This window comes from Scyliorhinus torazame, chromosome 5 (genome assembly GCF_047496885.1).
Source record: "Scyliorhinus torazame isolate Kashiwa2021f chromosome 5, sScyTor2.1, whole genome shotgun sequence".
Taxonomy (NCBI): domain Eukaryota; kingdom Metazoa; phylum Chordata; class Chondrichthyes; order Carcharhiniformes; family Scyliorhinidae; genus Scyliorhinus; species Scyliorhinus torazame.
Genome location: NC_092711.1, coordinates 215,334,446 through 215,354,745, shown reverse-complemented (window position 1 = coordinate 215,354,745; position 20,300 = coordinate 215,334,446). Strand labels below are relative to the sequence as shown.

At 47.0% G+C, this 20,300-nt stretch overlaps 1 protein-coding gene across 9 annotated transcripts in view; it reads right to left on the bottom strand.

The window, feature by feature from the left end:
- Positions 1-20,300, bottom strand: part of hdx (highly divergent homeobox) — a 233,682-nt gene that overhangs the window by 111,728 nt on the left and 101,654 nt on the right. For all 9 annotated transcript variants that reach the window (XM_072505124.1, XM_072505118.1, XM_072505115.1 and 6 more), the window contains one exon: positions 17,312-18,445. In XM_072505124.1, the coding sequence (XP_072361225.1) occupies positions 17,312-18,445 (1,134 nt within the window). The remainder of the gene's footprint in view (positions 1-17,311; positions 18,446-20,300) is intronic.

Here is a 20,300-nt window from a genome sequence, read left to right as displayed (position 1 = left end):
AGCAGTTCTCTCAGATGATCTGACTTACTACAGTGAAAGCAAAGGCATGGTAGCTAAATTTCACAGATGCACAAAGATAAATAGAAAAGTATGTTGTGAAGAGGTCATAAGGAGGATGCAGAATGAGTGGGTAAAACACTGGCAGGTGGAGTATAGTGTGGCAGGAAGAATAAAAAAAGCAGAGTACAACTCAGTTTGTGAACGACTAGAATTCCGAGGTACAGAGGGATCTAGGTGTTCTAGTGCATGTGTCACAGCTGTGACACAGTCGCAGCTACAGCAAGTAATTAAGAAGGTTAATTGAATGCTATCCTTTAACATGAGAGGAATTGAACACAACAGGAAGGATTTTATGTTTCAACTATGTTGGACATTGGCGAGACCACATCTCAAATAGTGTGTGCAGTTTTGGTGCCCTTATTTAAGTGATGTCCATGTGTCGGAGGCGGTTCAGAGGATGTTTATTAAATTGATATTTGGTATGAGTGCTGGTCTTTTTGTCTCAAGATGTGGAAAGTACGTTTATGATTATGAATTAGTTCATAAATCAAAGATTGGTTTCCGACATCAGTTTCAGCCGGTGAGGGATAGAAACTGGGCACATGAGAAATACTCAAGTGGTAAAGGTAAAGGTGATCTGATGGGAGACAATAAAGAGAGTGTACCTCAGATTTTTTTTTTAAATCCAGGAGGGTGGAAAAGAAGTTAAAAGTTTCAAATGTTTTACTGTAATAAACTAGGCCATGTAAAGTCACAAGTGTTGGTGGTTGAAGAAAAGCACTGGGAAGGCTGATGTGGTAAAACAGGATAAGACAGTGGGGTTTGTTAAAGTGGTAAAGGAAAGCCCAAGGGAAGCAAAGGAGGTACAAACGATTGAACAGCCTGTTCAAGAAATAATTGTTAAGAAGGTGCCAGAGACTTCCGGTTGCGGCGATTTCCAGCTAAGCCGCACGTTTCGGCGGCTCCAGCTCAAACGGACCTTCGGGCTCTTTTAAGAGCCCCAGCGGGGAATTTTTTCAGGACGAAACCCGGTGTGGGGTGAGAAAACAGGGAGTCCCCCCCCCAACGAAAGAGAAAAATATCGGTGGCGGCGGCCAGATCGTGAAGAATCCTCGAAGATAGGGACAGGAGAAAAAAGGAGCAAGATGGCAGCGGAGAAAGCCCAGGCGACATGGGGGCCGGACCAAGACGAATTTTTAAGACGGTGTGTGGAGCTGCTTAAGAAGGAGGTGCTGACCCCGATGCTACAGGCAATTGAGGGGCTTAAGGAGGCACAAAAGACCCAGGAGATGGAGCTCCGCCCGCGTGGTGGAGCAGAAGGTGACAGACAACGAAGACGAGATCCTGGGCCTGGCGGTCAAAACGCAGACGCACGAGGCGCTCCACAAAAAGTGCATTGAAAGGATTGAAGCCCTAGAAAACAGAGCACAGAGAAAGAACCTTCGGATCCTGGGTCTCCCCGAGGGAGTGGAAGGAACGGACTGCGGGGCTTACGTGAGCACGATGCTAAGCTCGCTAATGGTAGCTGAGGCCCCCTCGGGCCCCTTGGAAGTGGAAGGGGCTCATCGGGTCCCTGCGAGGAGACCAAAGGCGGGAGAACCACCTAGGGCGACGATCGTGCGATTTCATCGCTTCAATGACAGAGAAGTGGTTCTGAGATGGGCCAAAAAGGTACGAAGTAGTAGATGGGAGAATGCGGTGGTACGGGTGTACCAGGATTGGAGTGCGGAGGTGGCGAGAAGGAGGGCGAGTTTTAATTGAGCCAAGGAGGTGCTACACAAGAAGGTGAAGTTCGGGATGCTGCAGCCGGCGCGACTGTGGGTCACGTACCAGGAGAGATATCACTACTTCGAAACGGCGGAAGAAGCATGGACCTTTATTAAAAACGAGAAACTGGATCGGAACTGAGGGACTGATGTTAGAGGGGAAATGACAATGCCGATGTATATAGGGATGTAAATTGGGAAGGGAGGGACACGAAGAAATGTGGGCGCCGGTGGGGGGAAAGAAGAGACATAGGCGGAGGATGGGGAATGGGAGTGGGGCGGTAGAGGGAGCTGCGCCACAAGGGGCGGGACAACTATAGAGAATACGGGGCTTACTGTCCTTGTGCCCGCGCCAGAAAGGTGATGACGGGAAGATAGGCGCAAGGTAGATGGGAGATCCCCACACGGCACACGGGGGGGGGTCAAGGAGTGAGCGGGAGAAGCCAGGGTCAGTTGAAGTCAGCTGACTTTCGGAAGTAATATGGGGGGAGCAATCATGCTAGATGGGGATCTAGCTGGGGGGGGGGGGGGGGGGGGGGGGGGTGTTCCACTCAGGGCTGGATGCAAAGAACAGAGGGGTGGCCATACTGGTGGGGAAATGGGTATCATTCGAAGCTAGGAACATTGTAGCAGATAGCGGAGGCAGATATGTGATGGTGAGTGGCAGACTGGAGGGAACGGAGGTCGTGTTGGTTAACGTATATGCCCCGGATTGGGATGATGCGGGATTCATGAAGCGGATGCTGGGACGTATCCCGGACCTGGAGGTAGGAAACCTGATAATGGGGGGAGACTTCAACACCGTGTTGGACCCAGGGTTAGATAGATCTAGATCTAGGACCGGAAGAAGGCCGGCAGCGGCCAAGGTGCTTAAGTGGTTTATGGACCAAATGGGGGGGGAGTGGATCCATGGCAATTTGTTAGGCCGAAGGCCAAAGAGTTCTCCTTCTTCTCCCATGTTCACAAGGTGTATTCCCGGATAGATTTCTTTGTTTTGGGAAGGTCGCTGATCTCGAGGGTGGAAGAAACTGAGTATTCAGCCATAGCTGTCTCAGATCATGCCCCACATTGGGTGGACCTGGAACTAGGAGAGGAGAGGGAGCAGCGTGCACTCTGGCGATTAGATGTGGGATTGCTGGCGGATGAGGGAGTCTGTGGAAGAGTGCGGGGATGTATCGAGAGATACCTGGAGGCCAATGACGACGGGGAGGTCCGAGTGGGAGTAGTATGGGAAGCACTAAAGGCGGTGGTCAGAGGAGAGCTGATCTCCATCAGGGCCCACAAAGGGAAAATAGAGGCCAAGGAAAGGGAAAGATTACTGGGGGAGATTTTAAAGGTAGATAAGGAATACGCGGAGGCCCCGGAGGAAGGACTATACAGGGAGAGACGACGACTCCAGACGGAGTTCGACCTTTTGACCACTAGGAGGGCGGAGGCACAGTGGAGGAAGGCACAGGGGATGAGATATGAATATGGAGAAAAGGCGAGTCGCCTGTTGGCCCATCAGCTGCGAAAGAGGACAGCGGCGAGGGAGATAGGGGGAATTAGAGATGAAAAGGGAGCTACGGTGCGGAGAGCAGGGAAGATAAACAAGGTGTTTAAGACCTTTTACGAAAGACTTTATAGGTCCCAACCCCAGGAGGGAAAAGAGGAGATGCGGCACTTTTTCGACCAATTAAGGTTCCCGAGGGTGGAGGAGCAGGAGGTGGAAGGCCTGGGGGCACCAATTGGGGCGGACGAGGTTACCAAGGGGCTGGGGAACATGCAGGCAGGGAAGGCCCCGGGACCAGATGGGTTCCCGGTGGAATTTTATAGAAAATATGTGGACTTGCTGGCCCCGCTGTTGGTGAGGACTTTTAACGAGGCCAGAGAAGGGGGGACCCTACCCCCGACAATGTCGGAGGCGACAATATCGCTAATTTTGAAGCGGGATAAAGATCCGCTGCAGTGCGGGTCCTATAGGCCTATCTCACTGCTAAATGTGGACGCCAAGTTGCTAGCAAAGGTGCTGGCAACGAGGATAGAGGATTGTGTCTCGGGGTGGTGCACGAAGACCAGACAGGATACGTAAAGGGGAGACAACTAAATGTCAACGTGCGACGGCTATTAGGGGTGATAATGATGCCCCCAGTAGAGGGAGAGGCAGAGATAGTGGCGGGAATGGATGCAGAGAAGGCATTTGATAGGGTGGAGTGGGAGTATCTATGGGAGGTGCTGAGGAGGTTCGGGTTCGGGGACAGGTTTGTTAGCTGGGTCAAACTCCTCTATGGGGCCCCAACGGCAAGTGTGGTCACGGGTCGGCAAAGGTCGGAGTATTTTCGACTATACAGGGGGACAAGACAGGGATGCCCGCTGTCCCCATTACTGTTCGCGTTGGCAATTGAACCACTGGCCATAGCGCTGAGAGACTCCAGAAAATGGAGAGGAGTGATTAGAGGGGGAGAGGAACACCGAGTGTCACTCTACGCGGATGACCTACTACTGTATGTGGCGGACCCAGTGGGGGGGATGACAGAGGTCATGCAGATATTGAGGGAGTTCGGAGATTTCTCGGGATATAGGCTTAACATGGGAAAGAGTGAACCTTTTGTGATACACCCTGGGGACCAGAGTAGAGGGATAGATGGCCTACCGCTAAGGAGAGTGGAAAGAAACTTTCGATACCTGGGGATTCAGATAGCCAGGAGCTGGGGAACCTTACACAGACTTAATCTGACACGACTGGTGGAACAAATGGAAGAGGATTTCAAAAGGTGGGACATGCAGCCGCTGTCACTGGCAGGCAGAGTGCAGGCAATTAAGATGATGGTCCTCCCGAGGTTCCTATTTGTGTTCCAATGTCTCCCTATACTGATCACTAAGGCCTTTTTAAAAAAAATAGACAGGAGCATCACGAGCTTCGTGTGGGCAGGGAAGGTCCCGAGGGTAAGGAGGGGGTTCTTACAACGTAGTAGAGACAGAGGGGGACTGGCGCTGCCGAATTTGGGCGACTACTACTGGGCCGCCAATGTGGCGATGATTCGTAAATGGATGATAGAGGGAGAGGGAGCGGCGTGGAAAAGACTAGAGATGAAGTCCTGTAAAGGGACGAGTCTAGAAGCGCTGGTGACGGCGCCACTACCGCTCTCACCAAAAAAATTTACCACGAACCCAGTGGTGGCGGCAACATTAAGTATCTGGGGGCAATGGAGGCGACAGAGAGGTGTGTTGGGAGCCTTGGTGGGGTCCCCAATTAGGAACAACCATAGGTTTGCCCCAGGGAGGCTGGATGGAGGAATCCAGAGCTGGCACCAGTTGGGAATCAGGAGAGTGGGAGACTTATTTATAGACAGGACGTTTGCGAGCTTGGGAGCGCTGGAGGAAAAGTATAAGCTGCCCCGGGGAAATTTCTTTAGGTGTATGCAGGTGAGGGCGTTCACAAGACAACAGGTGAGGGAATTTCCGCTGCTCCCGACACAGGGGATCCAGGATAGAGTGCTTTCGGGGATGTGGGTCGGGGAGGGCAAGGTGTCAGAGATATACCGGGAGATGAGAGAAGAGGGGGAGGAGCTGGTGGGCGAATTGAAAGGAAAATGGGAAGAAGAGCTCGGGGAGGAGATGGAGGAGGGTTTGTGGGCTGATGCCCTAAGCAGGGTAAATTCCTCTTCCTCGTGTGCCAGGCTTAGCCTGATCCAATTTAAGGTGCTGCATAGAGCACACATAACGGGAGCAAGGTTGAGCAGGTTCTTCGGAGTGGAGGACAAGTGTGGGAGGTGCGGCGGAAGCCCAGCAAACCACACACATATGTTTTGGTTGTGCCCGGCACTGGAGGGGTATTGGAGGGGAGTGACGGGAGTGATCTCGAAGGTGGTGAAGGTCCGGGTCAAACCAGGCTGGGGGTTAGCTTTATTTGGAGTTGCGGATGAGCCGGGAGTGCAGGAGGCGAAAGAGGCCGATGTCGTGGCCTTTGCGTCCCTAGTCGCCCGGCGTAGGATTTTACTCATGTGGAAGGAAGCGAAACCCCCCGGACTGGAGGCCTGGATAAACGATATGGCGGGGTTCATAAAACTGGAGCAGATGAAGTTTGCGCTGAGAGGATCGGCTCAAGGGGTCACCAGGCGGTGGCAACCGTTCCTCGACTACCTAGCAGAACGTTAGAGGGAAGATAGATGACCAGCAGCAGCAAACTGGGGGGGGGGGGGGGGGGGAGGTGGGTAAGATGTTTGGGTTCTGGGAGGGGGAGGGGGGATGGGGGGAGTTTCACTTTATGTTATTTGGTTAGTTTACCATGTTAGTTAGTTACTCAATGTTAGATTGTAGTTATCATGTTACTTGTACTTTTAATTTCTCTTTTTTGATTTGTAAGGGGGAAAAAATTGTGATTGAAAAACTTTAATAAAATATATTTTTTTTAAAAAAGAAGGTGCCAGATGTCTTTAAAGAATTTACTTGTGTGGGTAAAGTTTACTCATGTGTATCAGGAGGAGCAGGTAAAGAAGTCACAATTTTATGAGATGCAGGGGCTAGTCAATCTTTAATGGTAAGAGATGAGGAATTATGTAGTTTGGGACGAATGTTGCCAGAAAAGGTGGTGATATGTGGAATTCAGGGTGAGAGGAGTAGCGTTCCATTATATAAGGTAAGGTTGGAAAGTCCAGTGAAGAGTGGTGAAGTGGTAGTAGGAGTAATAGATAAACTATCTTGTCCAGGAATACAGTTTGTCTTGGGTAATGATATAGCTGGGTCGCAGGTGGGAGTGATGCCTACTGTGGTTGATAAGCCAGTGGAAAATCAGTCAACTGAAGGGTTGAAGGACGAATATCCTGGGGTTTTTCCGCATTGTGTAATAACAAGGTCACCAAGTCACAGGTTAAGACAAGAGGAGAAATCAAAGAGTGAAGATGAAGTTGAAGTGCAATTATCAGAAACGATTTTTGATCAGATGGTTGAAAAAGAACAAAAACAGGTGGAGGATGAGGCGGATATTTTTAGTTCAGGAAAATTGGCGGAGTTACAACAGAAAGATGTAGAAATAAAACGGATATATCAGAAAGCATATACGGAAGAGGAATCTGAGAGTATACCAGAGTGTTATTACGGTAAAAAGGATGTCGTGATGAGAAAATGGAGACCTGTACATATGCAGGCGGATGAAAAGTGGGCAGACGTTCATCAAGTAGTATTACCGGTAGGGTATGGAAAGGAGGTGTTGCGAGTTGCACATGAGGTACCAGTGGGAGGTCATTTGGGAATAAGGAAAACTCGAAGCTAAAATCCAGAAACATTTTTATTGGCCTGGACTACATAAAGATGTAGTTAAATTTTGTCAATCATGTCACACATGTCAAGTGATAGGGAAACCTCAAGCAGTGATAAAACCAGTGCCCTTAATACCCATTCCAGCATTTGAGGAACCTTTTACAAGGGTCCTAATCGATTGTGTAGGGCCGCTTCCTAAAACAAAAAGTGGGAATCAATATCTTTTGACTGTAATGGATGTGTCTACTAGGTTTCCAGAGGCCATTCCAGTACGTAATACTACAGCTAAAAGGATTGTGGAGGAGTTACTTAAATTCTTTACTAGATATGGACTACCCACAGGAATACAATCGGATCAGGGATCAAATTGTACCTCAAGGTTATTCAAACAAGTTATGGATAGCTTAGGAATAAAACAATTTAAATCAACTGCGTACCCCAATCCAGAATCGCAGGGAGCGTTAGAAAGGTGGCATCAGACATTAAAGACACTGTTGAGGGCGTATTGTCAAGATTATCCAGAGGATTGCGATAAAGGAATCCCATTCGTCTTGTTTGCAATTAGGGATGCACCTAATGAGTCTACCAAATTTAGTCCTTTTGAACTAATTTTTGGTCACGAGGTAAGAGGACCACTTAAATTGATTAAGGAAAAATTGGTCGGTGAGAAATCGGAAATTACACGATTGGATTACGTGTCAAATTTTAGGGAACGATTAAATAGAGCAGGAGAATTGGCGAGACATTTGAAAGTTGCACAAAATGTGATGAAACGGGTAGCGGACAAGAAAGCCAAAGTTCGTAGTTTTGTCAGTGGAGATAAAGTTTTAGTGTTGTTACCAGTGGTAGGAGAGCCTTTAAAAGCTAGGTTTTGTGGACCATATCAGATTGAAAGGAAATTAAGTGAGGTGAATTATGTGGTAAAAACACCAGATAGATGGAAGACTCACCGAGTGTGTCATGTGAATATGCTTAAAAGCTACTTTGCAAGGGAAGGAGAGAAAAAGGAGGAGGTTTTAATGATTCTAACTCAAAGTGATGAACCAAATTCAGATGACTGTGAATTTGACATACCTCAAATTAAATTGGAAAATGAGGATGTTCTTTAAAATTGGGATGAATTGGTAAGTTACCTTCCAAAGGAAAAACAAACTGACCTGAAAGAGTTATTGATATCACATGGGCACGTTTGTAGAGATAAATTGGGAAGTACTAAAATGGCTATATCTGATGTAGATGTGGGAAATGCTGTTCCTATCAAACAACATCCATATAGACATAATCCTTTAAAATTGGTACAGGTTAACAGAGAGATTGAGAGTATGCTGAAGAATGGCATGATTGAAGTGGATTGCAGCCAATGGAGCTCACCCATAGTGATGGTACCTAAACCAGATGGTACCCAACGGTTGTGTGTGGACTACAGACAGGGGAATGCAGTTACAAGAACGGACTCTTACGTTTGAGGGATTGCATGGAGAAAGTGGGACAATCTACTTTTATTTTGAACTTCCAGACATGGAAAGAACATTTAAAACATCGTATGGAGTTCTTCGATCGACTTCAGGAGATGAGTTTGGTGATGAACCTAGCCGAAAGTGAATTTGGAGAAGCCCGAATCACTTTCCTTGCGGAGTTTCCGTTATCCTCAAGACGAAGGGAAATAATGCGATCTCCTAGCATGAATGAATTTGATCGAACAGTTGTGCAAAAGTTTTGTGGCGTGATTACTCCACTGATGGGCTTGCTAAAGAAACGTCAAAAGTTTCAAGGGACAGCGGACTTTCAACAGGCATTTGACTGCCTGAAAGCTGTGATCACCAATGCTCCTGCATTGCAAGGGACTCTGTGGTCAGATTGAACAAAATTATCTGATTCTGAAGAGAAATGCCGAGGAGTAGAGGAATGGATGGATCGTGCAGAGACTTTGTTCAAAGAGACTGTCAATCAAGAAGGATTTCGGTTGGAGGAAGAACAAAGGAAAATGGACTATATTATTATACCTGTTTGCATGTGTTGTTTTTTTTTTAAATGAAAAAGTATATTTACTGTGTACATTTCTTAGTGGATGGTGCAAAAGTGAAAAATGAAACCATCTTGAAGTTGATGGTTTATTTTTTTTCCTGGGGGGAGGTGTAATGTGAGAGTACTTTTAAGACATGGATGTTTAAGCAATGTACCTTTAAGAAAACAGTGATGTCAGAGAGTGGGTGGGGCTGAGGTCAGTTCAGCCATTTTGCAGTCTGTGTTTTTGCAGGTTTTTAGTTTCAGTTTTAAAAGCAGTGTCTGTGTGTTTCCAGAGAGCTGCAAGTTTTGCAGTTTGGTCTTGCTGAGGGAAGCTAAAAAGTGCCTGGCTGGTTTTGCTGAGAGCAGTTTAAAAGTAGAAAGCCAGTTTGCGACAGTCTCTGCCATTCTACAGAAAATATATTTATCCTTTAACCTGATGTGATACTGGTTAAAGGTGTTAAGTCTCTTGGAAGTTTGAAGTAACATTTTAAGGAATTATTTACTGTTGCAATATTTTCTGAGTTATCTTTGAAGGGGTGTTAAGAGATCCAATGTTTATTTAAGATGTTAAGTTGAGTTCATGGAATAAACAGTGTTTTGTGTTTAAAAAACCACGTGTCCATAATTGTAATCCCACACCGAGGGAAAAAGCTGTGTGCTCGGAGAAGCAACAAACCCATTAAAGGGAGAGGTTGGTTGAACTCCATGATACATTTTGGGGTTCTGAAAAGCCTCTCCCATAACAACTTAGAAAAACATGTAATTTGATCATCCCCCATCAGACAGTAGCAAATAAACTTCATGGATTTTCCTCATTAATTTGCTTTGCTATAGCAGGGTCCATTCTCCACTGGCCACTTTTGCTGCTTTGCAAGCTTCTCAACGAGACGAAGAATGGTTCCATATCTCACTTATCAAACATTAGCATTAACTGGGAGAACCTGAAGAGCTCAGCACTCGGTCTGAACCAAGGGCAATTCCTTCACTAGCAGTTCCCTCACTGGATACAATCAGTCTTTCCCTACTAAGTTCAAGGTACTTTCTCTCCCCTCTCTCCATTGCTGTCTCTTCCTTTCTCGACCTTCTCTCTCTGTTTCTTCTTTTTGGGATTCTAACTCTAATCTCTGCTCTTCCAGCTGTACTTTTGCTAAGGCTTGCTGATCTGTTTAGGATTCAATGCTGTCTCTGTCTCTTGGATTGCAGCTTTTGGTCAGATTTTTAATCTCTAAATGCATAGCTATACTCTTAAACTTCAATGGATAGGGCTTCTAACCTACCGCAAGTTACCTCATTCAGTTCTAGGAATGTACCAGCTTTGAATGGGGAAGGGCAGCACGGTGGCGCAGTGGGCTAGCCCTGCTGCCTCATGGCACCGAGGTCACAGGTTCGATCCCGGCTCTGGGTCACTATCCGTGTGGAGTGTGCACATTCTCTCCGTGTTTGCGTGGGTTTCGCCCCCACAACCCAAAGATGTGCAGGCTAGGTGGACTAGCCACGCTAAATTGCCCCTTAATTGGAAAAAATGTATTGGGTACTCTAAATTTATTTTTAAAAAGCTTTGAATGGGGAAACTTTGGGGCTCTCGCTCAAGCGATAGGAGGCCGGTGAATAGCGATAGAGGGCAAAAACTAGAACCGCGCCAGGCACCAAACAGTTTGCGATGCAACCGGCCCACTCCTGCAGGTGAAATTGGGATCTCGTCGTAGCGAGGCAAGAAACCAATCATAATATTAATCTTTATTGTCACAAATAGGCTTACATTGCAATAAAGTTACTGTCCAATCCGGCGCCTGCTCGGGTACACAGGGAGAATTCAGAATGTCCAAATTAACTAACAGCACGTCTTTCGGGACTTGAGGGAGGAAACCGGAGCACCTGGAGGAATCTCACGCAGACGCAGGGAGAACGTGCAGACTCCGCACAGACAGTGGCCCAAGCCGAGAATCGAGCCTGGGATCCTGGCGCTGTGAAGCCACAATGCTAACCACTGTGCTACTGTACTGCCCATATCACCACTTCAGCCCAATTTCCATACAATTAACCGAAGCCACCCCATATCCAATGGCGTCCTGTCATTTAGCCGCCTCCCAGCAAGTGCTCACGTTGGCACCAATTAGTACGACTTTTGAAAAATGTGAACCTGGCGGAAGGGCTTCTGTGGGAAGCCAAGGTGGTGAGTTTGCTCACAGGCAAAGAGCCCAGGGATGCTGGGCTTGCGACCCCAGTGGGGTGGGCTACCATAGGAGAGTCTGGAGGGGGAGGAGTGGCGCTGGGGGTAACCGCTCGAGGCACCACCATGCCAATCCTGGGATTGTTTACCAATTCCGCTGGCAATCCTTGTTCCTGCCCATCTGCCCCACCGACCACCCATAACCCCCACCAACTGTCCAGACCTCTGGGCATGCGACTGAAGACTGTTGCTAATCGAGAATTGGCAATCGTGGTTAAGTGAGCACTTCACACAACCCAAGTGGATTCTCGTGGATGGGTGGGTCGTGTAGCCTGTGGGAGTCATTGTCGAGTATCCCAATCACACCTTGATGCCTGAACACTGCGGGAGACAACACCACACAGGCAGCAGCCAATATCCGAACACGCAGGGGTTGGGACACAGCTCCGGGAACATGCCCACAGCCGGAGAGTGGGTAGGTGTTACGGGATGGGGGAAATGCCTGGACAGATGGGTTCGGAGGTCAGAAAGTGACAAAGGCATCATAATGGTTGTGCACAGGAGGTGTTTAATGTGTTTACAATCCCCCACTCTCCCGATGATCCCACGCCCCCCACCGCCATCTACCCTCCCATCCTCTCCCCCCACCCCCTAGGGTCCTCACTGATCCTCAATGTGCTTGGCCCTCCTAGCTCTACCACAACATCTTAGTGTCTCCACCGGATGCACATCTGAGGTGTAGGCAGCCAGCCGCTTACCTTACCTCGTCCCGTGGCCTTCGATGCCCCTGGCGGCATCTTCTGGGGGGATCTGAGGCCAGAGGACCCTGGCTCACTTGTCGGCTGTACATGTGCCTCCTCCCTGTCCTGTGTGCTGTCCGAGACGCGGCCTCATCAGAGGGGTGGAACTTGGGGAGTTGGCGGCCACCGTTGGCACTCCATGGGATGGGTCCGGGTTGGCACACAGCACCCCTTCTTCTGGTCGGTGCCAATAAGGCCCTGGGTAACATCATGGGATGGAGGGACAACTCGTTTGAGCCCGGCTGCCGCTGCATCATCTGGCTCTGCCAGCCCGGCGGTTTTTCAATGTCTGCACCATCGTGTCGACGTCCTCAGCGATGCTCCTCAGTGACTGGGACGTGCTCTGCAGTGCCCCGGCAATGCCGACCTGCGACTGGGACAAACTCCACAATGCCTCGGCCATGCCCATCTGAGAGCGGGACATGTCCCGCGGAACCTCATCCAGGTCGGCTTAGTGACGTCCCCCAGTGAGTCGGACATTCTGCCGAAACCCTCAGCCATGGCTGTCACTGACTGCGTGAAGCCTTGGATACCTTCATCATGGTGCTGATGCCATGCACCAGGCTTTCCACTGCGGTCGCCACCCTCGCAGTGTTGGCCTCGGTGCCACGCTTTGCCGCCGCAAACTCCTGCGTCCCTAGCCTCTGGGGCTTCTCCAAGCGGATATGGATCTGCTGGAGTGACATTGACGTCTCCCTTTGAATGTCCCAGCCGCTCACTAACGTCTCCATCAGCTCTGAGTAACCTTGTTCCACAGGCTCCGCATCAGGCTGAGACCCAGCTAGATCCTGTGATCCAGCAGCCCTCCGACTGCTGTCTCGCCTGAGGGTTCCTGCCGCCACCTGATATGCATCATCAGCAGTGTGGTGCTCATCAGACTGTGCCCCAGAAGCCTAACATGTCCCACCGAGGGGTCTGTATCTGCGCTGATGGAGGGTGGGGATGGCGGCTGTGCCGCAACCACGATGACATCCTCGGAGCTCTCCCCCATGGTGTTCTACTGGGAGTCAGAAGAGGGTGCTGCAGGGGATGGGCCGGCACCCTCGGCTGGAGAACCTGCGGGAGAATGGACTTGTGGTCAGTCAGTAAGGCAACAACAACTCACATTTGACAGGTCCTCCGGATGCAGCCCAGTGTTTCCTCACCTCTGTGGCGTCAGCCAGCTTCTGCGTGGGTACCGCCCTGTCCTCGGCTACCCCAGTCACCTCCAGGGCACACTCCTCAAAGATGAGGATTCCTAAATCCGGCACCCTTCTGCCAGTCTGGGCCCTCTCCCAATGATTATGTCCAAAGATGTGCAATTTAGGTGGATTGGCCATGCTAAAATGTCCCATAATGTCCAAAAAGGTTAGGTGGGGTTACTGGGATAGGGTGGAGGTGGGCTTAAGTAGGATGCTCTTTCCAAGAGCCGGTGCAGACTCGATGGACCGAATGGCCTCTTTCTGCATTGTAAATTCTATGGGAGAGCTTTTTCTAAGATGGCACAGAGGGGGGTATCATTAGCCACACGCGTGATTCACAAGTGATGGGAGAGGGGGTGTGAAGGGAGGGTTGGGGGAGGGTGTGGAAGGAGGGTTGGGGGTTGCATGGGGAGTTTGGGAGTGGAAACTCCCTTGGCGGAGGGGTGTGTGAAATTGGTGGCTAATTCCTAGTGCTGTCTGGTAGTTGAGTTTCTTATGGCACTGGAGGCCACTAGTTACACTCCCGGATCTCACAGCTGCTGCCACCTCATCTGAGGCAGCACTGGCTGCCCTGTGGCTGACTCCCCGGGAGCCTCGGGGGAACAGGATATCCCTCGTGGCCTTCACGGCGTATAGCAGCCTCCGAATCTTGGGTCCGGTCTCCTGAGCGCCATTATTGTGAGCTGGCTGGGGTTGGCTGAGCAACTGCAGCTTAAGTGCTACTCGACCTCGTTAGTGGGAGGGCTGGCGAGCGCGGTTCTGGCGAATCAGCTGGCAAGCCTTCATTTCTGGTGAGAAGCCAGTGAGGCCTCGTTAAGTGGACCAATTAACTTTAAATTGTGTTGCTGGCCTCACTGGGCCGAGCGCCGGGAAGCTCGCGTCATTTCCTGCTCACTACCACACTTAGAAATTTTGCCGGAGAATCGTGGCCTTTGTTAGTATTCTATCATGGCAAACCACAAGGAGAAATGCTATATTGGAAGTATTTCTAGGGATCAATTTCTTTCCCCACTTGCAATTTCTTTCATTTGGACAGCGAGCTACAAATTTTCTGCTACGACCAGGTGAAGAGCCGCAGGACTCCCTTCTTCTCCCTCTCGTCATTTGACTACAAAAGGTTTTTGCATTTGAAGAGTTCTAACTGCTAATTCTGAGGACTTACCCATTTACACAGTGTGACAATAAAATAACCAATTGAACAAGTTTTCTTGAGTTTGACAGAGAGGGAGGTTAGTTTTATTATATTTAGTGTGATTTTTGTAAAATAATAAAAACACGCTCTGACTTCCGCACAAACACTTGACGTTCACACAGGTTAGAGTAAGGGATGATAGAGTTGCCCATATTATAGTCTGTAGGAAATAAAGAGGTCACAGTTTGTAGCTTGGGGTATCTGCTGGCTGCAGGCCATTGCTTTTATTGTTGAGCTGGTTTAAAGCTGTAGCTGGCCTTCCTGGAGTTGAATTCTCTAAGAAATATCTGTCTACTGCAGAATGGAGATAAAATCAAATTAGTCGATAGGGCCCAAACTTGTTAGAGATAGAGGCAAGAGCTCCATTTGGCTCAACTGCCAGTTCCGTTCCACTGAGAAACCCATTTACTAAAACCACACAAAGACCTGCCAGCAATTGAAACACAATTGTAGATTCTAATTATAATTCTATTAGCTCGTCTGGAGAGCCATCTTAAAAATCAAGGGGCGCTCTCTCCGTTGCCTGACACCGATATCGTAATCGGTGATCGGGCGGAGAATCCCTGCTGATGCCCAAATCAGGGTCGTCGCCAGTTTGATGCTGGTGTTTGATTCTCTGCCCCCTCCAAAATAGCATCATCGCGTCACGTGCCGCACACCGTTGGAGCAGCGTTGGCGCCTCACCTGAAGGCCCTCCCCCGATGGGCCGAGTTCCCGACTGCACTGTTGACTGAGCAGTCGGGAACGCAGCATGGCGACCTAGGATTGTGTCCAACGCCGCCACAGTCGGCCGGGAGCCGTGCTGCTGGGGGGCTTCGGCGAGGTCTGCGGGGAGTGGCCAGGGGTTGTCCTGTGGGGCAGCATTCGGCAGATCGGGTCTGCGCACGGCCGGCGCCGTATTGTACAGCGCAACTGCTGCAGGCAGTCACCCTGCGCATGCGCGGCCACAGACCCGGCCATTCTCTGGCCGTTTTTGGCGCAGAGCCAGGGGTTTACCTGGCGCCGCTGCTAGCCCCTCATCTGTCCCGGAATCGGTGAGGGTTCGGTGCCAATTTTGCTGTCGTAAAACGGCACAGTTCCCACACTGGCGTCGGCACTGAGCCGCAGAAATGGAGAATCCAGCCCAAGGTCTTTTGTCCAAGCAGTTAACCGTTGAATGGTTTGCCTTCATCTGATGAATGTGAGTTTTGCAGACTTGCAGTCTCCTGCTCCATTGGATTGGAATGTGAAATATATAGTAAAGGCTGCCATCTTGATGAAGATTAGAATCACTTCAGTCTGTTTAAGTCCAATTCTCGTTTCCGGTAGATGAATTAAAAATCAATATTTGAAACAAGCACACAACAGAATCTACTAATTTCAGATCGTAGCTCAACAGATATCGCTGGGTCTTATCCGTCTCAAAATTGGTGTGCAAAGTCAAACCAATCTCCAACCACACACGCTCCCTGCCATAACAGTAATGTCAACATTCTGCATGCTTTTATATGAATACACCCAGGTGGAGAACCACTTTGGACACGATGTGTAAATGACACAGCAAATTAATTCAAGAGGACATGTTTATAAATTCCACTCTATATAGTAATTGGAATAATCTTTGCTACAAGCTTGCCAAGCTTTATGTGCACTGCAGAATATAAACTGATTTGAAAACAGTGTTTCACAGTTCAGAACATAGTGAAATCCATGCTCTATTTCAAAGGTGGAAAAAAAAAAGATAAAAAGACAGCATCAGGTGAAGAGGAACACTAAGCTATACTTTCACATAGTTCATCGTTTCTCAGTTGGGTGCTAACTTTTAATGCTCAAGATCAAATACAGTGCAGCAGTCTTCCTTTACAACTAACTAGCTCACATTAATGTATGGACGAACAGAAGCATGCTTGGGCAGCATTAAAACAAGTTCCATTTGGGATAGAAAGATTGCTCTGCCAACATCCCCAGATCAAAGGCAAGAGAAATGAAAATAGTGTAAGAGAAGGTGTTTACCAACGGATTTTAACAACTGCAAGTTAAAATGTGACAACATTTGTGGTATAAACCCGAGAGGAAATTAAAAGGAACACTTGAAATACCACACAATAGTTGGAATCTCACATGATGCATGGCAGAAATGCTTCCAGAGAAAGAAAATTTTACTTTTACCTCCTTGGGGATCCAACTAGTGGTCTTGTTGAAAATTTGCAAAAGTCAGAACAAAACCTAGCAAGTGCAATCCAAGTGACAAACCTGGGTTTTGAACACTCAACCTTCCAGGATGGAAGCCAAGCAGTCTCATTTTTGAAACAGTAGGCTCTCCACAGGGAGATGCAGTTATTGCTTTCAGTGTACTGTAGAGCTCCGGTTCAGATTCAAACACCATTACAGTACATTTGAGTTATAAATTTGACTTGTATGCAGCAATAAAGATAACTGATTTTTGTACATTCAATATATTTTCCTAAATAAAATAATTTTGTTTACATCACATATTTAAACAAAGATTGCCTTCAAGTATAATTTGCTTATAAAAGACACTACTTGGTGGGCAGCACGGTGGTTAGCACTGCTGCCTCACGGCGCTGAGGTCCCAGGTTCGATCCCGTTTCTGGGTTATTGTCCGTGTGAAGTTTGCACATTCTCCCCATGTTTGCGAGAGTTTCGCCCCCACAACCCAAAAAATGTGCAGGGTAGGTGGATTGGCCACGCTAAATTGCCCCTTAATTGGAAAAAAATTAATTGGATACTCTAAAATTTATAAGAACAAAAAAAAAAGACACTGAACCATCAAGAAACAAACCACATCATCACTGTGTTGGAAATATATAGGGGTTCAAAAATCAAAAAAAGCATTCAGCAAGTGATTAAAATATGATTCCATGCACATATAACTACATTTTAGATGATTATGTGTTGCCTTTCGAAGTTTAAACAATTTCTAAACAGATAAAAGAAAAACAAATGTGTACTGGTACCTGATAGTTGTTCTGACTGGAAGTTAGCCTTTGGTTGCTAGATGTTGGAAGGCGAAGGTTGAATGAGTCCTCTGATGAAGCAGCATTATTATACAAGGTCATTGTTGTCCCGGGTGTTCGGAATTCGCCACTACGGAAGAATACACTTCCAGACACATCCCGCGCACTGACCTGTGATGAACCAGTGCTAATGTTCCTTGTTGGTGTCACAAGAGTATTTGAGCACTCCATTTCTTTTGGGGCATTCGCTTCAGAAACTCTTGGATGATTTTTCAGCTCAGAACTCATCGATGCAAGCTCCTCCTCCCTTGCATACTCGTCAACATCTCCAGTTTCCATGGCAATGGAAAAGCATCCACTTTCCACCGGGCGCAAGTTCCTAAAAACATGGTCCCCCCTGTTTCTTGGGGACTGCTCACTGCCTGCTAGTGAGTACACATCCCGAATCTGAAGAGAGCTGACAGCGGTGTCTCCTCGGTTAACCTTTGAATCGGATGAACTGGATGTACATCTCGAGAAAGGAGGTTCAGAATTGATCTTCCGTGGGCACTGAGGCAGCTCTGCAACGGTTGAATTAAACTGTTTTGGCCACCCACCAACTGACTTAGCTGCTGCTGACTGTACTCTATTTATTTCAGCGTGAACATAAGCAGGGCTGTAGTTTTTTGTACTGGAGGAGTAGACAGTGCTGGTGGGACTGTGAACATTTAATTGTCTCGATCCAGGAGTCATTTTTTCACAAATGGGAATGGCAGGGTTTTTGGAAATAGACTGTCTTTGGCTACAGGCGTGCTGTTGTAATTCCATTTCTGTTATAGTTCTCCCTATTGGTCTATGTATAAGACTCTTGGGGATGTCACACCTGTGGCCGTCCTTTTGGTGAGACAATCCTTGTCCGGTGGTAGAATGGGTGGAGGTAAACACACCCGTTACCATTACATTTCTGCATGATGATGATGATGATGATGTTAAAATGGTTTGCTGGCTCTGGGTTGGAGAGACAAGGCTAGTATTTTTCACTGGTATATCAGGTTTTCCCACCATACTGTTACCTGCTGGTCCTTGCGTAGATGGTGCATCATCCAAACTGTATTTTGTAGAATTCAGTTTCCTTCTTTTATTGCCAATCCAAGTCTGCAAAACAAATACGACAAAGTGTACAAAATCCAGATTTAAAAAAAAAAACTGAACAGAATCGATTCAGAACATGTTCAAGTGAAAAGTTTAATGTTCAATCTAGCCTTCTTAAAAGAGATAGCAGAGGGGAGAAAGCAGCCAACCCTCAAAACCTGCTGAACTTATAAGATTGATATTAAAAGGCTCTCAATTATCAATAAACAAGTTTGGTTGGAGATTTAAAAAAAAACATGTCTTAGAATTTCAATGCAAGTTCAATTTCTGAGATCACATCTACTTTCATAATTACCATCACCCTCATTTTGCATGCTTGCAGCATCCAATGACTAAACCTGAAACTTGCAATGCAAGATTACGATTCCAGAAATTTATCATCAGATTTAGACATGAAACGTAATTCTAATGGCTGGGTGTCCACAGCAAAAAAGGGGTAAAGAAAAAGAGATCTTGGTGCAATTAATCAAAGCACCCAATCAGCATAACCTTATATGACAATTTGGCTAATCACACTGGGCTTAATCGTGTTCAAACTTTGGGCTTGCATACCTCCAAAAGAATAATTATACTGTAAAACAGAGGAGTGATGGGATGATTCAGGATTTAAAACCCAAGTTAGAAAATAAACCCCCCCAGATTGAACCTTATCCGAGGCATGGTTAAACTCTTAACTAAAGATATGCTTAATGTTAGCTATTACTGAACTGATTACCCATACAAGCATGGAATAAGCAAGCTCCATCAAAACTTAATAATTCATAGAGCTCTCTCTCCTCCTCCCTTACCCGGAACTAACAAGATTGTAAATCCCCATTTAACTGAAGATCTAATGCCTATATGGCAAGTTAAAATAAGTAGCTACAAGGGAGCTTCCATGCAAGTTACAGATGATAAAGCAAGACCAAACACCACATGAAATGTCTTAATGGTCCCACTGAAATGCCATGGCTAGAGAAACCGGAGTTGATGCAAATTTTAGATCGATATCTTGGTGCTTTGTTAGATTATATGCAAGAGTTAAGTGATGTCAAGAGTTTTAACCTTCTGGCACCTTCTTCCTTGTGGTTATTTTGTTTCCTTCAAAAAGATCGAATCTGCGGGATGCCATGAAAATGCAAACTGTACATAGATTGGGGAAGAAGTGGAATCAGTCAAATTGCCTTTTCTCATTCTATAAAACACAAGCCACATGCAATCTTAATCACTGCGTGGATTTTAAATGTGCTGTGGAAAGTACAGGAGTGCAGTACTAACAACCAGACAATCAGCATCAAAATACATGTTACATGTTTTTAGGAAATCTATAACCACCCCATGCTGAAACAAGCAGAATGTAAAATATCTTCAGAAGACAACAGTTAACAAAGAGAACATGGATAATTAAGTGTTAATTTATTTTGAAACAATGTTACTTAAATCGATGATACAATAGCCTAGAATTATATTATTAATACAAAAGCAAAATATTGCAGATGCTGGAAATCAGAGTAAAAACAGAAACCGCTGCAAATACTTAGCAGATCACGCAGCATCAGTGGACAGGAGTTAACATTTCGGGTTGATGACGAATAGTCACTGCCCTGGAATGTTAACTCGGTTTTTCTCTCCAAAGATGTTTCTTGAGCTACTGAATATTTTCACGATTCCTGCTATACTGCCCAAGTTAAGCTGAGCAGGAATGATGGCACAGATAGCATTTGGGATGCTACAGCACTGGATTTGAATCAAAATTGCAGTGCAGCATATATAATTTTATCAAAAATAATCCTGTGTTATTCTGGAATTTTCTCACTTCATTCCTCTGTCACCCACTCTGAACTGTCTCATCATGTTATGAAATAAAACACCAATTTTA